The sequence below is a fragment of the Hyperolius riggenbachi genome, chromosome 9 (genome assembly GCF_040937935.1).
Source record: "Hyperolius riggenbachi isolate aHypRig1 chromosome 9, aHypRig1.pri, whole genome shotgun sequence".
In the NCBI taxonomy this organism is placed as follows: Eukaryota; Metazoa; Chordata; class Amphibia; order Anura; family Hyperoliidae; genus Hyperolius; species Hyperolius riggenbachi.
The window spans coordinates 31700894-31728442 of record NC_090654.1 but is presented as its reverse complement, the minus strand read 5'-3'; the positions used below and the strand labels follow the sequence as shown (position 1 = coordinate 31728442).

Genomic DNA, 27549 nt, shown 5'->3' with positions numbered 1-27549 from the left:
CGCATGCGCGATTTTATCCAAAGTCGCCAGGTTTCCAGAGCCGCCATAGGACACCGAAGGACCTCACGGGCTATGGGGGGCTGGAGGAAGCCCCGGTTAAGTCCACATTTTCTTTTTTCGCCTCTGCCTAGGGTCCCTTTAAAGATAATCTGGGACAGGACAAGGTAAAATAATTCATACTTACCTGGGACTTTCTCCAGCATCATGAGCACCATTGCCTCTCTCGCTATCTGCCTAGGTGCCTCAGTTCACCTGCTATCGGCCTCCAGTAAGTATGAAGCTCCACATACCTATAGAGCTTTTACCCAGCAACACTGGAAAGCTTTTCAGAGGTCTCTCATCAAAGCCTGTGTGAAAAAAATGCCTTGTTTACTAACTGTTTTGTAACAATTTGTGTTGGCAACGGGCTAGAGCTATACCATGTAGCTAGCACTGTCACTGTGACGTCTCTGTCACTATTCACAGAGGAATCGTTTACTGTTTGTTTCTGCCCTGCTTACACACACACACTGCTTTCTCACAGATCATATGAGAACAGCTGACTGATTGTTAAATACAGAGAAGGATCTGAAGAGAAGGACCTGTACTTTTTCCTTACTTGGATGCTTACATCCCCCACTCAGAATGAGATCTCCCTGTCTGTAAACTGTTTACTTTACACTGTGAGGCGGATAGAGAGACACAGGATCAGGCACACAGAGTTGCAGCTGATTAGTTATTTACACTATTTGATGCTATATCTCTGCTTCCTATCATTCTGAAGAGATTCCAGTCACAGTATTAGCCAGTGAAGATTGTTTATGTATGCTGGATGTGCTGGATACAGTCTTCCATGGAAATGCCCACAGTGAGAACCGTTCACTGTAAATGTCATATTTTCTTCACATAAAACATGAAAAAAAAAGCCTTTGTATTGCTATTTTCTAGTAATTAGTGAAAATATATGTGGCATTTAGAATTTTAGTTAACTTTGATAGTTGTCCTTTACAGAAAAACCGTGACCAAGAACTGAACTTCATCCCAATCAGTAGCTGATACCCCCTTTCCCACCAGAAATCTTTTCCTTTTCACAAACGGATCATCAGTGGAGTCTGTATGGCTGATATTGTGGTAAAACCCCTCCCACAGTGTGATGTCAGGACCATGGTTCTGACAACACACTGTGGGAGCCTTGTTGCATTGTGGGAAATAACAGCTGTTTACAGCTGTTTCCAACGGCCAAAAAAAGCAAGCAGCATCTCCTTCCAGTGACATCACCTGCCAGCAGTAAAAATGTCACCATGTGATAAATGTCAGAATGTAAATCAGGGATTTAAAAGATTTTACAATGGGAAAACACTGACTAAATCATTTATACATAATTATTGTAATAATGAAGCATTTTTTATTACATTATTTCACTGGAGTTCCTCTTTAAAGAGACTCCGTAACAAAAATTGCATCCTGTTTTTTTTATCATCCTACAAGTTCCAAAAGCTATTCTAATGTGTTCTGGCTTACTGCAGCACGTTCTACTATCACCATCTCTGTAATAAATCAACTTATCTCTCTCTTGTCAGCCGGTGTCTGGAAGGCTGCCAAGTTCTTCAGTGTTGTGGTTCTGTGATGCATCTCCCCCCTCCAGGCCCCTCTCTGCACACTGCCTGTGTATTATTTAGATTAGCCAGCTTCTCTCTTCTCTCTTATCTTTTACAAGCTGGATAAATCCTCCTCTGAGCTGGCTGGGCTTTCACATACTGAGGAATTACATACAGGCAGAGCTGTCTGCACTCTGCAGAAAGAGACAGCCTGACACTTCAGTGGAAGATAGCTGCAGGGGGAAAGAAACACACAAATGATCTCTTGAGATTCAAAAGGAAGGGTGTATACAGCCTGCTTGTGTATAGATGTATTTTCTATGTGTGGACATACTGTACATCAACCTACTTCCTGTTTTGGTGGCCATTTTGTTTGTTTATAAACAAACTTTTTAAAACTGTTTTTAACCACTTCACCACTGAGGGGTTTTACCCCCTGACCACCAGAGCAATTTTCACCTTTCAGCGCTCCTTCCATTCATTCATCTATAACTTTATTATTACTTATCGCAATGAAATGAACTATATCTTGTTTTTTCCGCCACCAATTAGGCTTTCTTTAGGTGGGACATTATGCCAAGAATTATTTTTTTCTAAATGTGTTTTAATGGGAAAATAGGAAAAATGTGGGGAAAAAAATAATTTTTTTTCAGTTTTCGGCCATTATAGTTTTTAAATAATGCATGCTACTGTTATTAAAACCCATTAAATGTATATGCCTATTTATCCCGGTTATAAAACCGTTTAAATTATGTCCCTATCACAATGTTTGGCGCCAATATTTTATTTGGAAATAAAGGTGCATTTTTTTCATTTTTGCGTCCATCCCTAATTACAAGCCCATAGTTTATAAAGTAACAGTGTTCTACCCTCTTGACATAAATATTTAAAAAGTTCAGTCCCTAAGGTAACTATTTATGTATTTTTTTTAATTGTAAATTTTTTAATTTTTTTTTAATTACAAAAAAAAAAAAAAATGGGGAGTGTGGGAGGTAATGAGTTAATTTTATGTGTAAAAGTCATTTATTTGTATGTGAAAAATGTGTAGGGTGTAGTTTACTATTTGGCCACAAGATGGCCACAGTAACTTTTTGTTTTAATGCGACCTCCAAGCTTCCTTCTGGAAGCTTGGAGGAAGTATAAGGAGGCTGGACACCTGAGTTTTTTCTCACAATGATCGCGCTGCCCATAGGAGAGCAGCGGATCATTGCGGGGCTTAGATCAACGAACGGGAATGGATTTTCCCGTTCATTGATCTCTGGGCGAGCGGGCGGCAGCGTGTTTACTAGCGGCGGGCGGCGTGTTTACGAGCGGGAGCGCGCACAGCGTCGGGAACGCGGAAAGTACGTATTTCTCCGTCCCTGGTTGTTAAAGGATGGAAAAAGGGGCGGAGAAATACGTACGCGCGGGGGTAAAGTGGTTAACCACTTTTAATGCGGCGAGGAGCGGCGAAATTGTGACAGAGGGTAATAGGAGATGTCCCCTAACGCACTGGTATGTTTACTTTTGTGCGATTTTTAACAATACAGATTCTCTTTAAGCTTTGTACATACAGCATTCTCCCCAGAATTTTTTTCCAGCCGGGTGGCATAAAAAAGTAGCCAGGTGGGGCAATATGAGAGAATGCAGGGCCAGTGCTTCTGTGCACAACTCTGCTTACAGCATAGGAGGAGCTGAGCTGATAACAGCTGGGTGCTCACCAAAACTAGCTGGGTGGAGCACCCGCCTAAAAGAGCCTGGGGAGAACACTGACATACTCTAAATGAAACTTGGGCTGGCCGGCCGATCACAACTTCCTGTCAAGAATTTACCATGTGTATAGTGTCCCTCGATGCCTTGGCCAGTGATTAGCCAGCTGAATCGATTTGGCCAATCGCCTGCCAAGAGCTTTGTTCCCCCCCCCCACGCCACCCTGCCCGCTGCTTGACATCACAACCGCGCACCTCCTCCCCCTGCATAGGAACAGAACACATCGTTAGCCTGCATTGGTATGTAACCACTCCCTCCCATTTATGTTATGCCTGGGATGTCATGAAGCCTTCTCCTCCCAGTGCACTCTGGGAGACCAGGTTTCTTATCACTTTGGAACACACAACAAACGAGCATTCCGTAGTGATGCACCTGCCAGCAGTAAAGATGTCGCCACCTGTGATACACTTAATAACGTAACTCTGGGTGTGAAAAGATTTTACAATTGACAAATACTGACTATATAATGTATAAGCAGTGTAAAATAGAAGTAGAGTCAGTAAAGTTCTTATTTAATTAGTAAATATTCTGCAGGCACTTAGATGCTCTGTGATCTATTACAGGACAGTGTGAGCCATCATCAACGAGATTTTTCCTTACCCAACGCTTCCTGGACTCAGAACACACGGAGGCTGTATGACAAGTACTTGGAGCTCAGTAAAGATGGAACATGGAAACGGATTGCGTCCTTCAATTCACCCGTTCATTACATGGGAGGTAATGTGTGTCCCCAGTTTCCTGCAAATTCTGAGATGACCTCCGCGGCCAAAACCCACCTCATCCAGAAGTGTTACTTGTGTGTTATACCAAGTAGGGATGGCCCAGCCTAGGAGAACTCATGGAGAAGCATGTGATCAGTCTGATCAGCTGATAGATTTGTAAGCCTCTGATTTGCTGTGATAACTTCCTGGTTTAACACATGATCATGACCAGCAAATCAGAGCCTTACAAATCTGTCAGCTGATCAAACTGATCACATTCTTCTCCATGAGTTCTCCTAGGCTGGGCCATCCTTAACCACTTCAGCCTTCAGTCGTTTTCACTTTATGCATCCGAGCAATGTTCACCTCCCATTGATTAGCCTATAACTTTATCACTACTTATCCCAATGAACTGATCTATATCTTGTTTTTTCCGCCACCAATTAGGCTTTCTTTGGGGGGTACATTTTGCTGAGAGCCACTTTACTGTAAATGCATTTTAACAGGAAGAATAAGAAAAAAACGGAAAAAATTCATTATTTCTCAGTTTTCAGCCATTATAGTTTTAAAATAATACATGCCTCCATAATTAAAACTGACGTATTGTATTTGCCCATATGTCCCAGTTATTGCACCGTTAAAATTATGTCCCTATCACAATGTATGGCGACAATATTTTATTTGGAAATAAAGGTGCATTTTTTTCCGTTTTGCATCTATCACTATTTACAAGTTTAGAATAGAAAAAATATAGAAATATTACATCTTTACATTGATATTTAAAAAGTTTAGACCAGGGGTCTCAAACTCAATTTACATGGGGGCCGCAGGAGGCAAAGTCAGGATGAGGCTGGGCCGCATAAGGAATTTCACAATCGCGGCGCATCGCCGCCTCTGCCCGCCCCTCTCACTCTTCCTTCACAGAAAGGGGCAGGGAGAGGTGGCAATCCATGCGGCGATTGACGTCAGGAGGGGCAGAGCTGAAGCTGAAAGCTCTGCCCCTTCCAGGAAATGCCGGCGGATTGCCCCCCGGGCGATTTGGGGGCTCTTCAGCCCTCATTTAGCGGCGGGGATGCGGCGGATTACTTGGGAGCACTGAAGCAAACTATAAGGAAGCTTTTGCCAGCGAGGGCCACAAAATATTGTATCGAGGGCCGCAAATGGCCCGCGGGCCGCGAGTTTGAGACCCCTGGTTTAGACCCTTAGGTAAATATTTACATGTTGTTGTTTTTTTATTATTGTAATGTTTTTTTTTTGTTTTTTTTTTATATTAAACATTTTATATGGGTATTTTTTGGGAGGGTGGGATGTAAACATTACTTTTATAATGTAAATGTGTGTTAAGTTTTATTTTGTTTACTTTTAGTTGTAGTTTTACTTTTTGGCCACAAGATGGCGGCCATGAGTTTGTTTACATGACGTCACTCTAAGCGTAACATACGCTTAGAGGGACGCATGGGGGAGGCAACAGCCAGAAAAAGCGGAGCTTCTGAGAGAAGCTGTCGCTTTTTCTGCGGGGGAGAGGAATCAGTGATCGGGCACCATAGCCCGATTCACTGATTCGTGGACTAACGATCCGCGGCCGGGAGCGTGTGTGCACGCACGCGATCGGCCGCGGGAGCGCGCGGACGCGCACATGGCCTCCTGGGCGTAGCTAGTACGTCCAGGAGGCCAAAGTAGTTAATACCAAGAGTAGGCATATGGATCAGTGTTCTCTGTACAGCACTGTGGAATATGTCAGAGCTATATAAATGTATAATAATAATAGTGTGTGACTGTGGTGAGGACATTAGAGTGTAAGCTCCTCTGGTGCAGAGACTGATGGGATGGATCCGTGATCTCTGTACAGTGCTGTGGCATATGTCAGAGCTATATAATCTATATATATATATAAAATCAGATGTGTGTGTGTGTGTATGTATGTGCCGCGATCACGCGAAAACGCCTTGACCGATTTGAACAAAACTTGGTATACAGATCCCTTACTACTTGGAATGATAGGTTCTGGGGGTCTCGCGTCCCCCCTGCACACCTGGGCGGAGCTACAAACAGCCAATCAGATTCCACCCATTTAAGTGAATGGAATAAAATGGAAAAGGCTGCCATTCTCACAGTAATCAAGCCAGAGTCCCCACACTTGGCACAGTTGGTCACTTGGTGACCGAGGTTACAAATCCAGGAAAAGTGGGCGGAGCATAAAACAGCCAATTAAATTTCAGACGTTCATTTTAAATGTAAAAATGTAAACTACAGCCATTCTTAGACTGGTAATCGCAGGGTTCTCAAACTTGCCACAGTTGGTCACTGGGTGAATGAGATTAATATTCAGGAAAGTGGGTGGAGCCTACAACAGCCAATCAAAAGTCACCAATTGATTTTCAAGGGGAATATTAAAACTGCTGCCATTCTTACACTGTTAATGGCAGAGGCTTCAAACTTGCTACAGTTGGACATTGGGTGACTGGGGTCCAAATCCACTAAAGGGGCGGGGCCACAAACAGCCAATCAGACTTTCTTGGTGTATAAACTGCTTCCATTCACACATTTTTGATGCCAGGAACCTGAAAGCTCACAAACTTGGTCATTGAGTGACTGTGTGTCAAGGTTACAAAAAGTGGGCGGAGCCAAAAATAAAGTTCACTAGGAAAATATAAACTGCAGCCATTCTTACACTGTTACTGACAGGGTTCTCAAACTTTGCACAGTTCGTCACTGGGTGAATGGGATAAATATTCAAGAGAGTGGGTGGAGCCTACAACAGCCAATGAAAATTAATCTGCTGATTTTCAAAGGGAGTATTTACATTGCTGCCATTCTTACACTGTTAATAGCAGATGCTTCAAACCTGGTACAGTCAGTCACTGGGAGACTGGGGTTCAAATTCGAAAAGGGGGCGGAGCCACAAACAGGCAATCAGATTTGTTTAATTTCAATGGGAATATACAAATCATTGATACCAAAAGCCCAAAGCTCATAAACGTGGTCATTTAAGGTTAGAAAAAGTGGGCGGAGCCAACAACTACTTTTATTCCAGGGGAAAATATAAACTGCAGCCATTCTTATACTGTTAATGGCAGGGTTCCCAAACTTGACTCAGTGGGGCACTGGGTGACTGGGATTAATATTTAGAAATCTGAGTGGAGCTAACAGCCAATCAAATTTCACCTATTGATTTTCAATGGGAATATTTACATTGCTAGCATTCTTACACTGTTAATGGCAGAGGCCTCTTACCTAATAGGTGACTGGGGTCCAAATTCACTAAAGGGGGTGGAGCCACAAACAGCCAATCAGATTTGTTAGATTGATTTCAGCCATTCTGTTATTGGCAGGGTTCTCAAATGTGACACAGTTGGTCAATGGATGACTGGGATTAATATTCAAGAAAGGGGGTGGAACCTACAACAGCCACTCAAAATTCACCTATTGATTTTCATGGGAAATATTGAAACTGCTGCCACTCATACACTAATAATGGCAGAGGCCTCAAACTGGCTACAGTCGGTCATGAAGTGGCTGGGGTTCAAATCCACTAAAGGGGTGGAGTCACAAACAGCTAATCAGATTACTTTACTGGATAAACTGCTTCCATTCACACAATTTTGATGGTAGAAACCCAAAAGCTTAAAACTTGGTCACTGGGTGACTGGGATTAATATTCAGAAAAGTGGGTGGAGCCTAAAAAGAAAATCAAAATTCACCTGTTGATTGTCAAGGGGAATATTTAAATTGCTGCCATTCTTGCACTGTTAATGGCACAAGCCTCAATCCTGGTACAGTTGGTCATTGGGTCACTGGTGTTCAAATTCAGAAAAGGGGTGGAGCTACAAACAGCCAATCAGATTTGTTTAATCTCACTGGTAAATTACAAATTATTGATGCCAAGGACCCCAGAGCTCACAAACTTGGTCTCAAAATTCACCTGTTGATTTTCAAGGGGAATATTTAAATTGCTTCCATTTTTGCTCTGTTAATAACAGATACCTCACACCTGCTACAGTTGGTCATTGGGTGACTGGGGTTCAAATGCCGGAGAGGGGCAAAGCCACAAACAGCCAATCTGATTTGTTGAGATTTTTATGGGAATTTACAAATTATTAATGACAAAGACCCCAAAGCTCACAAACTTGGTCATTGAGTAATTGTGTGTTAGGGTTAGAAAAAGTGGCCGGAGCTAACACCAGCCAAATACATACCCGGGTAACGCCGATTCATCAGCTATTATTCATAAATGTGAATGGAGCCTACAAAAGCCAATCAAAATTCATCTATTGATTTTCAAGGGAAATATTTAATTACTGCCATTCTTGCACTGTTAATGGCACAAGCCCCAAACTAGGTACAGTTATTTACTGGGTGACTGGGGTTCAAATTCAGAAAAGGGGTGGAGACACAAACAGCCCACCAGATTTGTTTCATTTCAATGCAAATTATTGATGCCAAAGACTGCAAAGCTCACAAATTTGGTCATTGAATAATTAAGTAATTGTCTGTTACTGTTACAAAAAGTGGGCTGAGCCAACACCAGCCAAATACATACACAGGCAATGCTGGGTCATCAGTGGGCGGAGACAAATACAAATTTCACTAGGAAAATGTAAACTGCAGCCATTCTTACACTGTTAATGGCGGGGTTCTCAAACTTTGCACAGTTGGTCACTGGGTGACTGGGATTAATATTCATAAAAGAGGGTGGAGCCTACAAAAGCCAATCCAAATTCAATAATTGCTTTTCAAAGGGAATATTCATTTGCTGCCACTCATGCACTGTTAAGGGCACTAGCTTAAAACCTGGTACAGTTGGTCATTGGGTGACTGGGGTTCAAATTCAGAAAAGGGGGTGGAGCCACAGCCAATCAGATTTGTTTCATTTCAATGCAAATTATTGATGCCAAAAAATGCAAAGCTCACAAACTAGGTCATTGAGTCATTGGCCTCAATTCACTAAGATCATGCTGGAGATAATAAGGCAAGAGAAAACTTACCTCACACAGTGAGAGAGTTATCTTATCTCTTCATTCCTTACGTTACCTCTTCTGTAGTAATTTACCTCCTCTGTAGTTAATTTACCTCCTCTGTAGTTATTTTCACACGCAGTTAATTAACAGCCTGTCTTAAACTCTGGAGTTATTTTAAGGATTGGAGAGTTAACTCAAAGACAGAAGAGTTAACTTTAGGTTTACCTGAGGTAAAATGTTTCCTGAATACTACATGCCTTATCACCATGGTAACAACTCTAGAAGAGTTATTAAAGACAGGAGATAACCTTAGTGAATAGAAGCCATTGTGTGTTAGGGTTAGGAAAAGTGGGCGGAGCCAACACCAACCAAATACATATCCGGGCAACGCCGGGCAATCAGCTAGTTGTATAATAATAATAGTGTGTGACTGTGGAAAGGACATTTGGTGTCGCTGTTATATACCATCCAAATTGTGACCCTCTCTCATTGTCCATCTCTAGTTGCTACCTTTAACCAACAAGTTTTGCCCATTGCTCTGATTAGCCCGACACACCAGGAATTTTTGGCATTATTGTTTGTAAACGGAGCAGCTGAGGGACTTTAGTTCGGCGTCAGTTTTCCATTCTTATAAACGCTGTTTCTGCCGCTATTGGTGACCTCTGACCTCTCTACAGATACGCCACTACAACAGCCAGCAGTAACCACACGCCTCTTCACCAGGAATCTCGATCAGGATGGAGTTGGGTTTGAGTACTGCATGTTCTATAACAAGGCGGAGAAGAGGATGATCTGCATATTCCAGCCTGGACCATACTTGGAAGGCCCCCCGGGGTGAGTGTGTGTGATTTACGCATCACTTCCTGTCTGATCGGAGTCCTTCGCTGTGTGTCCGCCATCTTGACCTCCTCTGTTGTCCTCTCCATTCCCCAGCTACACACATGGCGGCTGCATTGCTACAATGATAGACACTACAATCGGAGGCGGAGTTGTATTTAAATTTGGAAGAGTGTTTACGGCCAACCTAAGCGTCAACTTCCGCAAGTAAGTGCGCCACACTAATAGTACAGACACCAGCACCAGTCTCTGCATATAGCAAGTAAGTGCAGCACACTAATAGTACAGACACCAGCACCAGTCTCTGCATATAGCAAGTAAGTGGGCCACACTAATAGTACAGACACCAGCACCAGTCTCTGCCTATAGCAAGTAAGTGCTCCACACCAATAGTACAGACACCAGCACCAGTCTCTGCCTATAGCAAGTAAGTGGGCCACACTAATAGTACAGACACCAGCACCAGTCTCTGCTATAGCAAGTAAGTGGGCCACACTAATAGTACAGACACCAGCACCAGTATCTGCTATAGCAAGTAAGTGGGCCACACTAATAGTACAGACACCAGCACCAGTCTCTGCTATAGCAAGTAAGTGGGCCACACTAATAGTACAGACACCAGCACCAGTCTCTGCTATAGCAAGTAAGTGTGCCACACTAATAGTACAGACACCAGCACCAGTCTCTGCTATAGCAAGTAAGTGTGCCACACTAATAGTACAGACACCAGCACCAGTCTCTGCTATAGCAAGTAAGTGCACCACACTAATAGTACAGACACCAGCACCAGTCTCTGCTATAGCAAGTAAGTGCGCCATACTAATAGTACAGAGACCAGCACCAGTCTCTGCTATAGCAAGTAAGTGCAGCACACTAATAGTACAGACACCAGCACCAGTCTCTGCTATAGCAAGTAAGTGGGCCACACTAATAGTACAGACACCAGCACCAGTCTCTGCTATAGCAAGTAAGTGCACCACACTAATAGTACAGACACCAGCACCAGTATCTGCTATAGCAAGTAAGTGGGCCACACTAATAGTACAGACACCAGCACCAGTCTCTGCTATAGCAAGTAAGTGCGCCACACTAATAGTACAGACACCAGCACCAGTCTCTGCTATAGCAAGTAAGTGGGCCACACTAATAGTACAGACACCAGCACCAGTCTCTGCTATAGCAAGTAAGAGAGTCACACTAATAGTACAGACACCAGCACCAGTCTCTGCCTATAGCAAGTAAGTGCGCCACACTAATAGTACAGACACCAGCACCAGTTTCTGCATATAGCAAGTAAGTGCGCCACACTAATAGTACAGACACCAGCACCAGTCTCTGCTATAGCAAGTAAGTGCACCACACTAATAGTACAGACACCAGCACCAGTCTCTGCTATAGCAAGTAAGTGCGCCACACTAATAGTACAGACACCAGCACCAGTCTCTGCTATAGCAAGTAAGTGCACCACACTAATAGTACAGACACCAGCACCAGTATCTGCTATAGCAAGTAAGTGGGCCACACTAATAGTACAGACACCAGCACCAGTCTCTGCTATAGCAAGTAAGTGCAGCACACTAATAGTACAGACACCAGCACCAGTCTCTGCCTATAGCAAGTAAGTGGGCCACACTAATAGTACAGACACCAGCACCAGTCTCTGCTATAGCAAGTAAGTGCGCCACACTAATAGTACAGACACCAGCACCAGTCTCTGCTATAGCAAGTAAGTGCGCCACACTAATAGTACAGACACCAGCACCAGTCTCTGCTATAGCAAGTAAGTGCGCTACACTAATAGTACAGACACCAGCACCAGTCTCTGCTATAGCAAGTAAGTGCGCCACACTAATAGTACAGACACCAGCACCAGTCTCTGCTATAGCAAGTAAGTGCAGCACACTAATAGTACAGACACCAGCACCAGTCTCTGCCTATAGCAAGTAAGTGCGCCGCACTAATAGTACAAACACCAGCACCAGTCTCTGCTATAGCAAGTAAGTGCACCACACTAATAGTACAAACACCAGCACCAGTCTCTGCTATAGCAAGTAAGTGCGCCACACTAATAGTACAGACACCAGCACCAGTCTCTGCCTATAGCAAGTAAGTGCGCCGCACTAATAGTACAAACACCAGCACCAGTCTCTGCTATAGCAAGTAAGTGCACCACACTAATAGTACAAACACCAGCACCAGTCTCTGCTATAGCAAGTAAGTGCGCCACACTAATAGTACAGACACCAGCACTAGTCTCTGCTATAGCAAGTAAGTGCGCCGCACTAATAGTACAAACACCAGCACCAGTCTCTGCTATAGCAAGTAAGTGCAGCACACTAATAGTACAGACACCAGCACCAGTCTCCGCCTATAGCAAGTAAGTGCGCCACACTAATAGTACAGACACCAGCACCAGTCTCTGCTATAGCAAGTAAGTGCAGCACACTAATAGTACAGACACCAGCACCAGTCTCTGCTATAGCAAGTAAGTGCAGCACACTAATAGTACAGACACCAGCACCAGTCTCCGCCTATAGCAAGTAAGTGCGCCACACTAATAGTACAGACACCAGCACCAGTCTCTGCTATAGCAAGTAAGTGGGCCACACTAATAGTACAGACACCAGCACCAGTCTCTGCCTATAGCAAGTAAGTGCGCCACACTAATAGTACAGACACCAGCACCAGTCTCTGCTATAGCAAGTAAGTGCGCCACACTAATAGTACAGACACCAGCACCAGTCTCTGCTATAGCAAGTAAGTGCGCTACACTAATAGTACAGACACCAGCACCAGTCTCTGCTATAGCAAGTAAGTGGGCCACACTAGTAGTACAGACACCAGCACCAGTCTCTGCTATAGCAAGTAAGTGGGCCACACTAGTAGTACAGACACCAGCACCAGTCTCTGCTATAGCAAGTAAGTGCAGCACACTAATAGTACAGACACCAGCACCAGTCTCCGCCTACAGCAAGTAAGTGCGCCACACTAATAGTACAGACACCAGCACCAGTATCTGCTATAGCAAGTAAGTGCGCCACACTAATAGTACAGACACCAGCACCAGTCTCTGCTATAGCAAGTAAGAGAGCCACACTAATAGTACAGACACCAGCACCAGTCTCTGCCTATAGCAAGTAAGTGCGCCAAACTAATAGTACAGACACCAGCACCAGTATCTGCTATAGCAAGTAAGTGCGCCACACTAATAGTACAGACACCAGCACCAGTCTCTGCTATAGCAAGTAAGTGGGCCACACTAATAGTACAGACACCAGCACCAGTCTCTGCTATAGCAAGTAAGTGTGACACACTAATAGTACAGACACCAGCACCAGTCTCCGCCTATAGCAAGTAAGTGCGCCACACTAATAGTACAGACACCAGCACCAGTCTCTGCCTATAGCAAGTAAGTGCGCCACACTAATAGTACAGACACCAGCACCAGTCTCTGCTATAGCAAGTAAGAGAGCCACACTAATAGTACAGACATCAGCACCAGTCTCTGCCTATAGCAAGTAAGTGGGCCACACTAATAGTACAGACACCAGCACCAGTCTCCTCCTATAGCAAGTAAGTGGGCCACACTAATAGTACAGACACCAGCACCAGTCTCTGCTATAGCAAGTAAGTGGGCCACACTAGTAGTACAGACACCAGCACCAGTCTCTGCTATAGCAAGTAAGTGCAGCACACTAATAGTACAGACACCAGCACCAGTCTCTGCTATAGCAAGTAAGTGCGCCACACTAATAGTACAGACACCAGCACCAGTCTCTGCTATAGCAAGTAAGTGCGCCACACTAATAGTACAGACACCAGCACCAGTCTCTGCCTATAGCAAGTAAGTGCGCCACACTAATAGTACAGACACCAGCACCAGTCTCTGCTATAGCAAGTAAGTGCAGCACACTAATAGTACAGACACCAGCACCAGTCTCTGCTATAGCAAGTAAGTGTGCCACACTAATAGTACAGACACCAGCACCAGTCTCTGCTATAGCAAGTAAGTGGGCCACACTAATAGTACAGACACCAGCACCAGTCTCTGCTATAGCAAGTAAGTGCGCCACACTAATAGTACAGACACCAGCACCAGTCTCTGCTATAGCAAGTAAGTGGGCCACACTAATAGTACAGACACCAGCACCAGTCTCTGCTATAGCAAGTAAGTGTGCCACACTAATAGTACAGACACCAGAACCAGTCTCTGCTATAGCAAGTAAGTGCAGCACACTAATAGTACAGACACCAGCACCAGTCTCTGCTATAGCAAGTAAGTGGGCCACACTAATAGTACAGACACCAGCACCAGTCTCTGCTATAGCAAGTAAGTGCACCACACTAATAGTACAGAAACCAGCACCAGTCTCTGCTATAGCAAGTAAGTGCAGCACACTAATAGTACAGACACCAGCACCAGTCTCTGCTATAGCAAGTAAGTGCGCCACACTAATAGTACAGACACCAGCACCAGTCTCTGCTATAGCAAGTAAGTGCACCACACTAATAGTACAGACACCAGCACCAGTCTCTGCCTATAGCAAGTAAGTGTGACACACTAATAGTACAAACACCAGCACCAGTCTCTACTATAGCAAGTAAGTGGGCCACACTAATAGTACAGACACCAGCACCAGTCTCTGCTATAGCAAGTAAGTGCAGCACACTAATAGTACAGACACCAGCACCAGTCTCTGCTATAGCAAGTAAGTGCGCCACACTAATAGTACAGACACCAGCACCAGTCTCTGCCTATAGCAAGTAAGTGCGCCACACTAATAGTACAGACACCAGCACCAGTCTCTGCTATAGCAAGTAAGTGCGCCACACTAATAGTACAGACACCAGCACCAGTCTCTGCCTATAGCAAGTAAGTGCGCCACACTAATAGTACAGACACCAGCACCAGTCTCTGCCTATAGCAAGTAAGTGCGCCACACTAATAGTACAGACACCAGCACCAGTCTCTGCTATAGCAAGTAAGTGCGCCACACTAATAGTACAGACACCAGCACCAGTCTCTGCCTATAGCAAGTAAGTGCACCACACTAATAGTACAGACACCAGCACCAGTCTCTGCTATAGCAAGTAAGTGGGCCACACTAATAGTACAGACACCAGCACCAGTCTCTGCTATAGCAAGTAAGTGGGCCACACTAGTAGTACAGACACCAGCACCAGTCTCTGCTATAGCAAGTAAGTGCGCCACACTAATAGTACAGACACCAGCACCAGTCTCTGCTATAGCAAGTAAGTGCGCCACACTAATAGTACAGACACCAGCACCAGTCTCTGCCTATAGCAAGTAAGTGCGCCACACTAATAGTACAGACACCAGCACCAGTCTCTGCTATAGCAAGTAAGTGCGCCACACTAATAGTACAGACACCAGCACCAGTCTCTGCTATAGCAAGTAAGTGCACCACACTAATAGTACAGACACCAGCACCAGTCTCTGCTATAGCAAGTAAGTGTGCCACACTAATAGTACAGACACCAGCACCAGTCTCTGCTATAGCAAGTAAGTGCGCCACACTAATAGTACAGACACCAGCACCAGTCTCTGCTATAGCAAGTAAGTGCACCACACTAATAGTACAGACACCAGCACCAGTCTCTGCTATAGCAAGTAAGTGCGCCACACTAATAGTACAGACACCAGCACCAGTCTCTGCTATAGCAAGTAAGTGCACCACACTAATAGTACAGACACCAGCACCAGTCTCCGCTATAGCAAGTAAGTGCACCACACTAATAGTACAGACACCAGCACCAGTCTCTGCTATAGCAAGTAAGTGCGCCACACTAATAGTACAGACACCAGCACCAGTCTCTGCTATAGCAAGTAAGAGAGCCACACTAATAGTACAGACACCAGCACCAGTCTCTGCCTATAGCAAGTAAGTGCACCACACTAATAGTACAGACACCAGCACCAGTCTCTGCTATAGCAAGTAAGTGCGCCACACTAATAGTACAGACACCAGCACCAGTCTCTGCTATAGCAAGTAAGTGCGCCACACTAATAGTACAGACACCAGCACCAGTCTCTGCTATAGCAAGTAAGTGCGCCACACTAATAGTACAGACACCAGCACCAGTCTCTGCTATAGCAAGTAAGAGAGCCACACTAATAGTACAGACACCAGCACCAGTCTCTGCTATAGCAAGTAAGTGCCCCACACTAATAGTACAGACACCAGCACCAGTCTCCTCCTATAGCAAGTAAGTGTGCCACACTAATAGTACAGACACCAGAACCAGTCTCTGCTATAGCAAGTAAGTGCGCCACACTAATAGTACAGACACCAGCACCAGTCTCTGCTATAGCAAGTAAGTGGGCCACACTAATAGTACAGACACCAGCACCAGTATCTGCTATAGCAAGTAAGTGGGCCACACTAATAGTACAGACACCAGCACCAGTCTCTGCCTATAGCAAGTAAGTGTGCCACACTAATAGTACAGACACCAGCACCAGTCTCTGCTATAGCAAGTAAGTGCGCCACACTAATAGTACAGACACCAGCACCAGTCTCTGCTATAGCAAGTAAGTGTGCCACACTAATAGTACAGACACCAGCACCAGTCTCCTCCTATAGCAAGTAAGTGTGCCACACTAATAGTACAGACACCAGCACCAGTCTCTGCTATAGCAAGTAAGTGCGCCACACTAATAGTACAGACACCAGCACCAGTCTCCGCTATAGCAAGTAAGTGTGCCACACTAATAGTACAGACACCAGCACCAGTCTCTGCTATAGCAAGTAAGTGCGCCACACTAATAGTACAGACACCAGCACCAGTCTCCGCTATAGCAAGTAAGTGTGCCACACTAATAGTACAGACACCAGCACCAGTCTCTGCCTATAGCAAGTAAGTGCGCCATACTAATAGTACAGACACCAGCACCAGTCTCTCCTATAGCAAGTAAGTGCGCCACACTAATAGTACAGACACCAGCACCAGTCTCTGCTATAGCAAGTAAGTGGGCCACACTAATAGTACAGACACCAGCACCAGTCTCTCCTATAGCAAGTAAGTGCGCCACACTAATAGTACAGACACCAGCACCAGTCTCTGCTATAGCAAGTAAGTGCACCACACTAATAGTACAAACACCAGCACCAGTCTCTGCTATAGCAAGTAAGAGAGTCACACTAATAGTACAGACACCAGCACCAGTCTCTGCCTATAGCAAGTAAGTGTGCCACACTAATAGTACAGACATCAGCACCAGTCTTTGCTATAGCAAGTAAGTACGCCACACTAATAGTACAGACACCAGCACCAGTTTCTGCATATAGCAAGTAAGTGGGCCACACTAATAGTACAGACACCAGCACCAGTCTCTGCTATAGCAAGTAAGTGGGCCACACTAATAGTACAGACACCAGCACCAGTTTCTGCTATAGCAAGTAAGTGCGCCACACTAATAGTACAGACACCAGCACCAGTCTCTGCCTATAGCAAGTAAGTGGGCCACACTAATAGTACAGACACCAGCACCAGTCTCTGCTATAGCAAGTAAGTGGGCCACACTAATAGTACAGACACCAGCACCAGTCTCTGCTATAGCAAGTAAGTGCGCCACACTAATAGTACAGACACCAGCACCAGTCTCTGCATATAGCAAGTAAGTGCGCCACACTAATAGTACAGACACCAGCACCAGTCTCTGCTATAGCAAGTAAGTGGGCCACACTAATAGTACAGACACCAGCACCAGTATCTGCTATAGCAAGTAAGTGGGCCACACTAATAGTACAGACACCAGCACCAGTCTCTGCTATAGCAAGTAAGTGCGCCACACTAATAGTACAGACACCAGCACCAGTTTCTGCTATAGCAAGTAAGTGCACCACACTAGTAGTACAGACACCAGCACCAGTCTCTGCTATAGCAAGTAAGTGGGCCACACTAATAGTACAGACACCAGCACCAGTTTCTGCTATAGCAAGTAAGTGCACCACACTAATAGTACAGACACCAGCACCAGTCTCTGCTATAGCAAGTAAGTGGGCCACACTAATAGTACAGACACCAGCACCAGTTTCTGCTATAGCAAGTAAGTGCACCACACTAATAGTACAGACACCAGCACCAGTCTCTGCTATAGCTAGTAAGTGCGCCACACTAATAGTACAGACACCAGCACCAGTCTCTGCCTATAGCAAGTAAGTGGGCCACACTAATAGTACAGACACCAGTACCAGTCTCTGCTATAGCAAGTAAGTGGGCCACACTAATAGTACAGACACCAGCACCAGTCTCTGCTATAGCAAGTAAGTGCGCCACACTAATAGTACAGACACCAGCACCAGTCTCTGCTATAGCTAGTAAGTGCGCCACACTAATAGTACAGACACCAGCACCAGTCTCTGCCTATAGCAAGTAAGTGGGCCACACTAATAGTACAGACACCAGCACCAGTCTCTGCTATAGCAAGTAAGTGGGCCACACTAATAGTACAGACACCAGCACCAGTCTCTGCTATAGCAAGTAAGTGCACCACACTAATAGTACAGACACCAGCACCAGTCTCTGCATATAGCAAGTAAGTGTGCCACACTAATAGTACAGACACCAGCACCAGTCTCTGCTATAGCAAGTAAGTGGGCCACACTAATAGTACAGACACCAGCACCAGTATCTGCTATAGCAAGTAAGTGCGCCACACTAATAGTACAGACACCAGCACCAGTCTCTGCTATAGCAAGTAAGTGGGCCACACTAATAGTACAGACACCAGCACCAGTCTCTGCTATAGCAAGTAAGTGCGCCACACTAATAGTACAGACACCAGCACCAGTCTCCGCTATAGCAAGTAAGTGCGCCACACTAATAGTACAGACACCAGCACCAGTCTCTGCTATAGCAAGTAAGTGGGCCACACTAATAGTACAGACATCAGCACCAGTCTCTGCCTATAGCAAGTAAGTGGGCCACACTAATAGTACAGACACCAGCACCAGTCTCTGCCTATAGCAAGTAAGTGGGCCACACTAATAGTACAGACACCAGCACCAGTCTCTGCTATAGCAAGTAAGTGCGCCACACTAATAGTACAGACACCAGCACCAGTCTCCTCCTATAGCAAGTAAGTGGGCCACACTAATAGTACAGACACCAGCACCAGTCTCTGCCTATAGCAAGTAAGTGGGCCACACTAATAGTACAGACACCAGCACCAGTCTCTGCTATAGCAAGTAAGTGCGCCACACTAATAGTACAGACACCAGCACCAGTTTCTGCTATAGCAAGTAAGTGCACCACACTAATAGTACAGACACCAGCACCAGTCTCTGCTATAGCTAGTAAGTGCGCCACACTAATAGTACAGACACCAGCACCAGTCTCTGCCTATAGCAAGTAAGTGGGCCACACTAATAGTACAGACACCAGCACCAGTCTCTGCTATAGCAAGTAAGTGGGCCACACTAATAGTACAGACACCAGCACCAGTCTCTGCTATAGCAAGTAAGTGCACCACACTAATAGTACAGACACCAGCACCAGTCTCTGCCTATAGCAAGTAAGTGGGCCACACTAATAGTACAGACACCAGCACCAGTCTCTGCTATAGCAAGTAAGTGCGCCACACTAATAGTACAGACACCAGCACCAGTTTCTGCTATAGCAAGTAAGTGCACCACACTAATAGTACAGACACCAGCACCAGTCTCTGCTATAGCTAGTAAGTGCGCCACACTAATAGTACAGACACCAGCACCAGTCTCTGCCTATAGCAAGTAAGTGGGCCACACTAATAGTACAGACACCAGCACCAGTCTCTGCTCTAGCAAGTAAGTGGGCCACACTAATAGTACAGACACCAGCACCAGTCTCTGCTATAGCAAGTAAGTGCACCACACTAATAGTACAGACACCAGCACCAGTCTCTGCATATAGCAAGTAAGTGCGCCACACTAATAGTACAGACACCAGCACCAGTCTCTGCTATAGCAAGTAAGTGGGCCACACTAATAGTACAGACACCAGCACCAGTCTCTGCTATAGCAAGTAAGTGGGCCACACTAATAGTACAGACACCAGCACCAGTCTCTGCTATAGCAAGTAAGTGCGCCACACTAATAGTACAGACACCAGCACCAGTCTCCGCTATAGCAAGTAAGTGCGCCACACTAATAGTACAGACACCAGCACCAGTCTCTGCTATAGCAAGTAAGTGGGCCACACTAATAGTACAGACATCAGCACCAGTCTCTGCCTATAGCAAGTAAGTGGGCCACACTAATAGTACAGACACCAGCACCAGTCTCTGCCTATAGCAAGTAAGTGGGCCACACTAATAGTACAGACACCAGCACCAGTCTCTGCTATAGCAAGTAAGTGCGCCACACTAATAGTACAGACACCAGCACCAGTCTCCTCCTATAGCAAGTAAGTGGGCCACACTAATAGTACAGACACCAGCACCAGTCTCTGCCTATAGCAAGTAAGTGGGCCACACTAATAGTACAGACACCAGCACCAGTCTCTGCTATAGCAAGTAAGTGGGCCACACTAGTAGTACAGACACCAGCACCAGTCTCTGCCTATAGCAAGTAAGTGCGCCACACTAATAGTACAGACACCAGCACCAGTATCTGCTATAGCAAGTAAGTGCACTACACTAATAGTACAGACACCAGCACCAGTCTCCGCTATAGCAAGTAAGTGGGCCACACTAATAGTACAGACACCAGCACCAGTATCTGCTATAGCAAGTAAGTGGGCCACACTAGTAGTACAGACACCAGCACCAGTCTCTGCTATAGCAAGTAAGTGCAGCACACTAATAGTACAGACACCAGCACCAGTCTCTGCCTATAGCAAGTAAGTGCGCCACACTAATAGTACAGACACCAGCACCAGTCTCCGCTATAGCAAGTAAGTGCGCCACACTAATAGTACAGACACCAGCACCAGTCTCTGCCTATAGCAAGTAAGTGCGCCACACTAATAGTACAGACACCAGCACCAGTCTCTGCCTATAGCAAGTAAGTGGGCCACACTAATAGTACAGACACCAGCACCAGTCTCTGCCTATAGCAAGTAAGTGCGCCACACTAATAGTACAGACACCAGCACCAGTCTCTGCTATAGCAAGTAAGTGGGCCACACTAGTAGTACAGACACCAGCACCAGTCTCTGCTATAGCAAGTAAGTGCGCCACACTAATAGTACAGACACCAGCACCAGTCTCTGCTATAGCAAGTAAGTGCGCCACACTAATAGTACAGACTCCAGCACCAGTCTCTGCTATAGCAAGTAAGTGCGTTACACTAATAGTACAGACACCAGCACCAGTCTCTGCCTATAGCAAGTAAGTGCGCTACACTAATAGTACAGACAACAGCACCAGTCTCTGCCTATAGCAAGTAAGTGCGCCACACTAATAGTACAGACACCAGCACCAGTCTCTGCCTATAGCAAGTAAGTGCACCACACTAATAGTACAGACACCAGCACCAGTCTCCGCTATAGCAAGTAAGTGCGCCACACTAATAGTACAGACACCAGCACCAGTCTCTGCCTATAGCAAGTAAGTGCGCCATACTAATAGTACAGACACCAGCACCAGTCTCTGCTATAGCAAGTAAGTGCAGCACACTAATAGTACAGACACCAGCACCAGTCTCTGCTATAGCAAGTAAGTGCAGCACACTAATAGTACAGACAACAGCACCAGTCTCTGCCTATAGCAAGTAAGTGTGCCACACTAATAGTACAGACACCAGCACCAGTCTCTGCTATAGCAAGTAAGTGCGCCACACTAATAGTACAGACACCAGCACCAGTCTCTGCTATAGCAAGTAAGTGCGCCACACTAATAGTACAGACACCAGCACCAGTCTCTGCCTATAGCAAGTAAGTGCAGCACACTAATAGTACAGACACCAGCACCAGTCTCTGCTATAGCAAGTAAGTACGCCACACTAATAGTACAGACACCAGCACCAGTTTCTGCATATAGCAAGTAAGTGGGCCACACTAATAGTACAGACACCAGCACCAGTCTCTGCCTATAGCAAGTAAGTGCAGCACACTAATAGTACAGACACCAGCACCAGTCTCCGCTATAGCAAGTAAGTGCGCCACACTAATAGTACAGACACCAGCACCAGTCTCCGCTATAGCAAGTAAGTGCGCCACACTAATAGTACAGACACCAGCACCAGTCTCTGCTATAGCAAGTAAGTGCAGCACACTAATAGTACAGACACCAGCACCAGTCTCTGCTATAGCAAGTAAGTGGGCCACACTAATAGTACAGACACCAGCACCAGTCTCTGACTATAGCAAGTAAGTGGGCCACACTAATAGTACAGACACCAGCACCAGTCTCTGCTATAGCAAGTAAGTGCGCCACACTAATAGTACAGACACCAGCACCAGTCTCTGCCTATAGCAAGTAAGTGGGCCACACTAATAGTACAGACACCAGCACCAGTCTCTGCCTATAGCAAGTAAGTGGGCCACACTAATAGTACAGACACCAGCACCAGTCTCTGCTATAGCAAGTAAGTGCGCTACACTAATAGTACAGACACCAGCAACAGTCTCTGCTATAGCAAGTAAGTGCAGCACACTAATAGTACAGACACCAGCACCAGTCTCTGCTATAGCAAGTAAGTGCAGCACACTAATAGTACAGACACCAGCACCAGTCTCCTCCTATAGCAAGTAAGTGTGCCACACTAATAGTACAGACACCAGAACCAGTCTCTGCTATAGCAAGTAAGTGCGCCACACTAATAGTACAGACACCAGCACCAGTCTCCTCCTATAGCAAGTAAGTGTGCCACACTAATAGTACAGACACCAGAACCAGTCTCTGCTATAGCAAGTAAGTGCGCTACACTAATAGTACAGACACCAGCAACAGTCTCTGCTATAGCAAGTAAGTGCAGCACACTAATAGTACAGACACCAGCACCAGTCTCTGCTATAGCAAGTAAGTGCAGCACACTAATAGTACAGACACCAGCACCAGTCTCCTCCTATAGCAAGTAAGTGTGCCACACTAATAGTACAGACACCAGCACCAGTCTCTGCTATAGCAAGTAAGTGCAGCACACTAATAGTACAGACACCAGCACCAGTCTCTGCCTATAGCAAGTAAGTGCGCCACACTAATAGTACAGACACCAGCACCAGTCTCTGCCTATAGCAAGTAAGTGGGCCACACTAATAGTACAGCCACCAGCACCAGTCTCTGCTATAGCAAGTAAGTGCGCCACACTAATAGTACAGACACCAGCACCAGTCTCTGCTATAGCAAGTAAGTGCGCTACACTAATAGTACAGACACCAGCACCAGTCTCTGCTATAGCAAGTAAGTGCACCACACTAATAGTACAGACACCAGCACCAGTCTCTGCTATAGCAAGTAGGTGCGCCACACTAATAGTACAGACACCAGCACCAGTCTCTGCTATAGCAAGTAAGTGCGCCACACTAATAGTACAGACACCAGCACCAGTCTCCGCCTATAGCAAGTAAGTGCACCACACTAATAGTACAGACACCAGCACCAGTCTCTGCTATAGCAAGTAAGTGCAGCACACTAATAGTACAGACACCAGCACCAGTCTCTGTACTATTAGTGTGGTACACTTACTTGCTATAGCAGAGACTGGTGCTGGTGTCTGTACTATTAGTGTGCTGCACTTACTTGCTATAGCAGAGACTGGTGCTGGTGTCTGTACTATTAGTGTGCTGCACTTACTTGCTATAGCAGAGACTGTTGCTGGTGTCTGTACTATTAGTGTGGTGCACTTACTTGCTATAGGCGGAGACTGGTGCTGGTGTCTGTACTATTAGTGTGGCGCACTTACTTGCTATAGCAGAGACTGGTGCTGGTGTCTGTACTATTAGTGTGGTGCACTTACTTGCTATAGCAGAGACTGGTGCTGGTGTCTGTACTATTAGTGTAGCGCACTTACTTGCTATAGCAGAGACTGGTGCTGGTGTCTGTACTATTAGTGTGGCGTACTTACTTGCTATAGCAGAGACTGGTGCTGGTGTCTGTACTATTAGTGTGGCGCACTTACTTGCTATAGCAGAGACTGGTGCTGGTGTCTGTACTATTAGTGTGGCGCACTTACTTGCTATAGGCAGAGACTGGTGTTGGTGTCTGTACTATTAGTGTGGCGCACTTACTTGCTATAGGCAGAGACTGGTGCTGGTGTTTGTACTATTAGTGTGGCGCACTTACTTGCTATAGCAGAGACTGGTGCTGGTGTCTGTACTATTAGTGTGGCCCACTTACTTGCTATAGGCAGAGACTGGTGCTGGTGTCTGTACTATTAGTGTGGCGCACTTACTTGCTATAGGCAGAGACTGGTGCTGGTGTCTGTACTATTAGTGTGGCTCTCTTACTTGCTATAGGCAGAGACTGTTGCTGGTGTCTGTACTATTAGTGTAGCGCACTTACTTGCTATAGGCAGAGACTGGTGCTGGTGTCTGTACTATTAGTGTGGCGCACTTACTTGCTATAGGCAGAGACTGGTGCTGGTGTCTGTACTATTAGTGTGTCACACTTACTTGCTATAGTTGGAGACTGTTGCTGGTGTCTGTACTATTAGTGTAGCGCACTTACTTGCTATAGGCAGAGACTGGTGCTGGTGTTTGTACTATTAGTGTGGTGCACTTACTTGCTATAGCAAAAAATGGTGCTGGTGTCTGTACTATTAGTGTGGTGCACTTACTTGCTATAGCAGAGACTGGTGCTGGTGTCTGTACTATTAGTGTGGCGCACTTACTTGCTATAGCGGAGACTGGTGCTGGTGTCTGTACTATTAGTGTGGCGCACTTACTTGCTATAGCGGAGACTGGTGCTGGTGTCTGTACTATTAGTGTAGTGCACTTACTTGCTATAGGCAGAGACTGGTGCTGGTGTTTGTACTATTAGTGTGGTACACTTACTTGCTATAGCAAACACCAGCACCAGTCTCCGCTATAGCAAGTAAGTGCGCCACACTAATAGTACAGACACCAGCACCAGTCTCTGCTATAGCAAGTAAGTGCAGCACACTAATAGTACAGACACCAGCACCAGTCTCCGCTATAGCAAGTAAGTGCAGCACACTAATAGTACAGACACCAGCACCAGTCTCTGCTATAGCAAGTAAGTGCACCACACTAATAGTACAGACACCAGCACCATTTTTTGCTATAGCAAGTAAGTGCGCTACACTAATAGTACAGACACCAGCACCAGTCTCTGCTATAGCAAGTAAGTGCGCCACACTAATAGTACAGACACCAGCACCAGTCTCTGCTATAGCAAGTAAGTGCACCACACTAATAGTACAGACACCAGCACCAGTCTCTGCTATAGCAAGTAAGTGCACCACACTAATAGTACAGACACCAGCACCAGTCTCTGCCTATAGCAAGTAAGTGCGCTACACTAATAGTACAGACACCAGCAACAGTCTCCAACTATAGCAAGTAAGTGTGACACACTAATAGTACAAACACCAGCACCAGTCTCTACTATAGCAAGTAAGTGTGCCACACTAATAGTACAGACAGCAGCACCAGTCTCTGCTATAGCAAGTAAGTGCAGCACACTAGTAGTACAAACACCAGCACCAGTCTCTGCTATAGCAAGTAAGTGGGCCACACTAATAGTACAGACACCAGCACCAGTCTCTGCTATAGCAAGTAAGTGGGCCACACTAATAGTACAGACACCAGCACCAGTCTCTGCCTATAGCAAGTAAGTGCGCCACACTAATAGTACAGACATCAGCACCAGTCTCTGCCTATAGCAAGTAAGTGGGCCACACTAATAGTACAGACACCAGCACCAGTCTCTGCCTATAGCAAGTAAGTGCGCCACACTAATAGTACAGACATCAGCACCAGTCTCTGCCTATAGCAAGTAAGTGGGCCACACTAATAGTACAGACATCAGCACCAGTCTCTGCCTATAGCAAGTAAGTGCGCCACACTAATAGTACAGACACCAGCACCAGTCTCTGCCTATAGCAAGTAAGTGCGCCACACTAATAGTACAGACATCAGCACCAGTCTCTGCCTATAGCAAGTAAGTGGGCCACACTAATAGTACAGACACCAGCACCAGTCTCTGCCTATAGCAAGTAAGTGCAGCACACTAATAGTACAGACACCAGCACCAGTCTCTGCCTATAGCAAGTAAGTGCGCCGCACTAATAGTACAGACACCAGCACCAGTCTCTGCTATAGCAAGTAAGTGCGCCACACTAATAGTACAGACACCAGCACCAGTCTCTGCTATAGCAAGTAAGTGCGCCACACTAATAGTACAGACACCAGCACCAGTCTCTGCTATAGCAAGTAAGTGCGCTACACTAATAGTACAGACACCAGCACCAGTCTCTGCTATAGCAAGTAAGTGCGCCACACTAATAGTACAGACACCAGCACCAGTCTCCGCTATAGCAAGTAAGTGCGCCACACTAATAGTACAGACACCAGCACCAGTCTCTGCTATAGCAAGTAAGTGCGCCACACTAATAGTACAGACACCAGCACCAGTCTCTGCTATAGCAAGTAAGTGCAGCACACTAATAGTACAGACACCAGCACCAGTCTCTGCCTATAGCAAGTAAGTGCGCCGCACTAATAGTACAAACACCAGCACCAGTCTCTGCTATAGCAAGTAAGTGCACCACACTAATAGTACAAACACCAGCACCAGTCTCTGCCTATAGCAAGTAAGTGCGCCACACTAATAGTACAGACACCAGCACTAGTCTCTGCTATAGCAAGTAAGTGCGCCGCACTAATAGTACAAACACCAGCACCAGTCTCTGCTATAGCAAGTAAGTGCAGCACACTAATAGTACAGACACCAGCACCAGTCTCTGCTATAGCAAGTAAGTGCACCACACTAATAGTACAGACACCAGCACCAGTCTCCGCCTATAGCAAGTAAGTGCGCCACACTAATAGTACAGACACCAGCACCAGTCTCTGCTATAGCAAGTAAGTGCAGCACACTAATAGTACAGACACCAGCACCAGTCTCTGCTATAGCAAGTAAGTGCAGCACACTAATAGTACAGACACCAGCACCAGTCTCCGCCTATAGCAAGTAAGTGCGCCACACTAATAGTACAGACACCAGCACCAGTCTCTGCTATAGCAAGTAAGTGGGCCACACTAATAGTACAGACACCAGCACCAGTCTCTGCCTATAGCAAGTAAGTGCGCCACACTAATAGTACAGACACCAGCACCAGTCTCTGCTATAGCAAGTAAGTGGGCCACACTAATAGTACAGACACCAGCACCAGTCTCTGCTATAGCAAGTAAGTGCAGCACACTAATAGTACAGACACCAGCACCAGTCTCCGCCTACAGCAAGTAAGTGCGCCACACTAATAGTACAGACACCAGCACCAGTATCTGCTATAGCAAGTAAGTGCGCCACACTAATAGTACAGACACCAGCACCAGTCTCTGCTATAGCAAGTAAGAGAGCCACACTAATAGTACAGACACCAGCACCAGTCTCTGCCTATAGCAAGTAAGTGCGCCAAACTAATAGTACAGACACCAGCACCAGTCTCCGCCTATAGCAAGTAAGTGCGCCACACTAATAGTACAGACACCAGCACCAGTCTCTGCCTATAGCAAGTAAGTGCGCCACACTAATAGTACAGACACCAGCACCAGTCTCTGCTATAGCAAGTAAGAGAGCCACACTAATAGTACAGACAC

General features: G+C 45.7%; 1 protein-coding gene across 2 annotated transcripts in view; it reads left to right on the top strand.

Annotated features, from left to right (window-relative positions):
* LOC137532159 (acyl-coenzyme A thioesterase THEM4-like) overlaps positions 1-27549 on the top strand; it is a 66089-nt gene that overhangs the window by 4227 nt on the left and 34313 nt on the right. For both annotated transcript variants that reach the window (XM_068252372.1, XM_068252373.1), the window contains exons 3-5: positions 3890-4043; positions 9663-9819; positions 9919-10029. In XM_068252372.1, coding sequence (XP_068108473.1) covers positions 3890-4043; positions 9663-9819; positions 9919-10029 — 422 coding nt within the window. The remainder of the gene's footprint in view (positions 1-3889; positions 4044-9662; positions 9820-9918; positions 10030-27549) is intronic.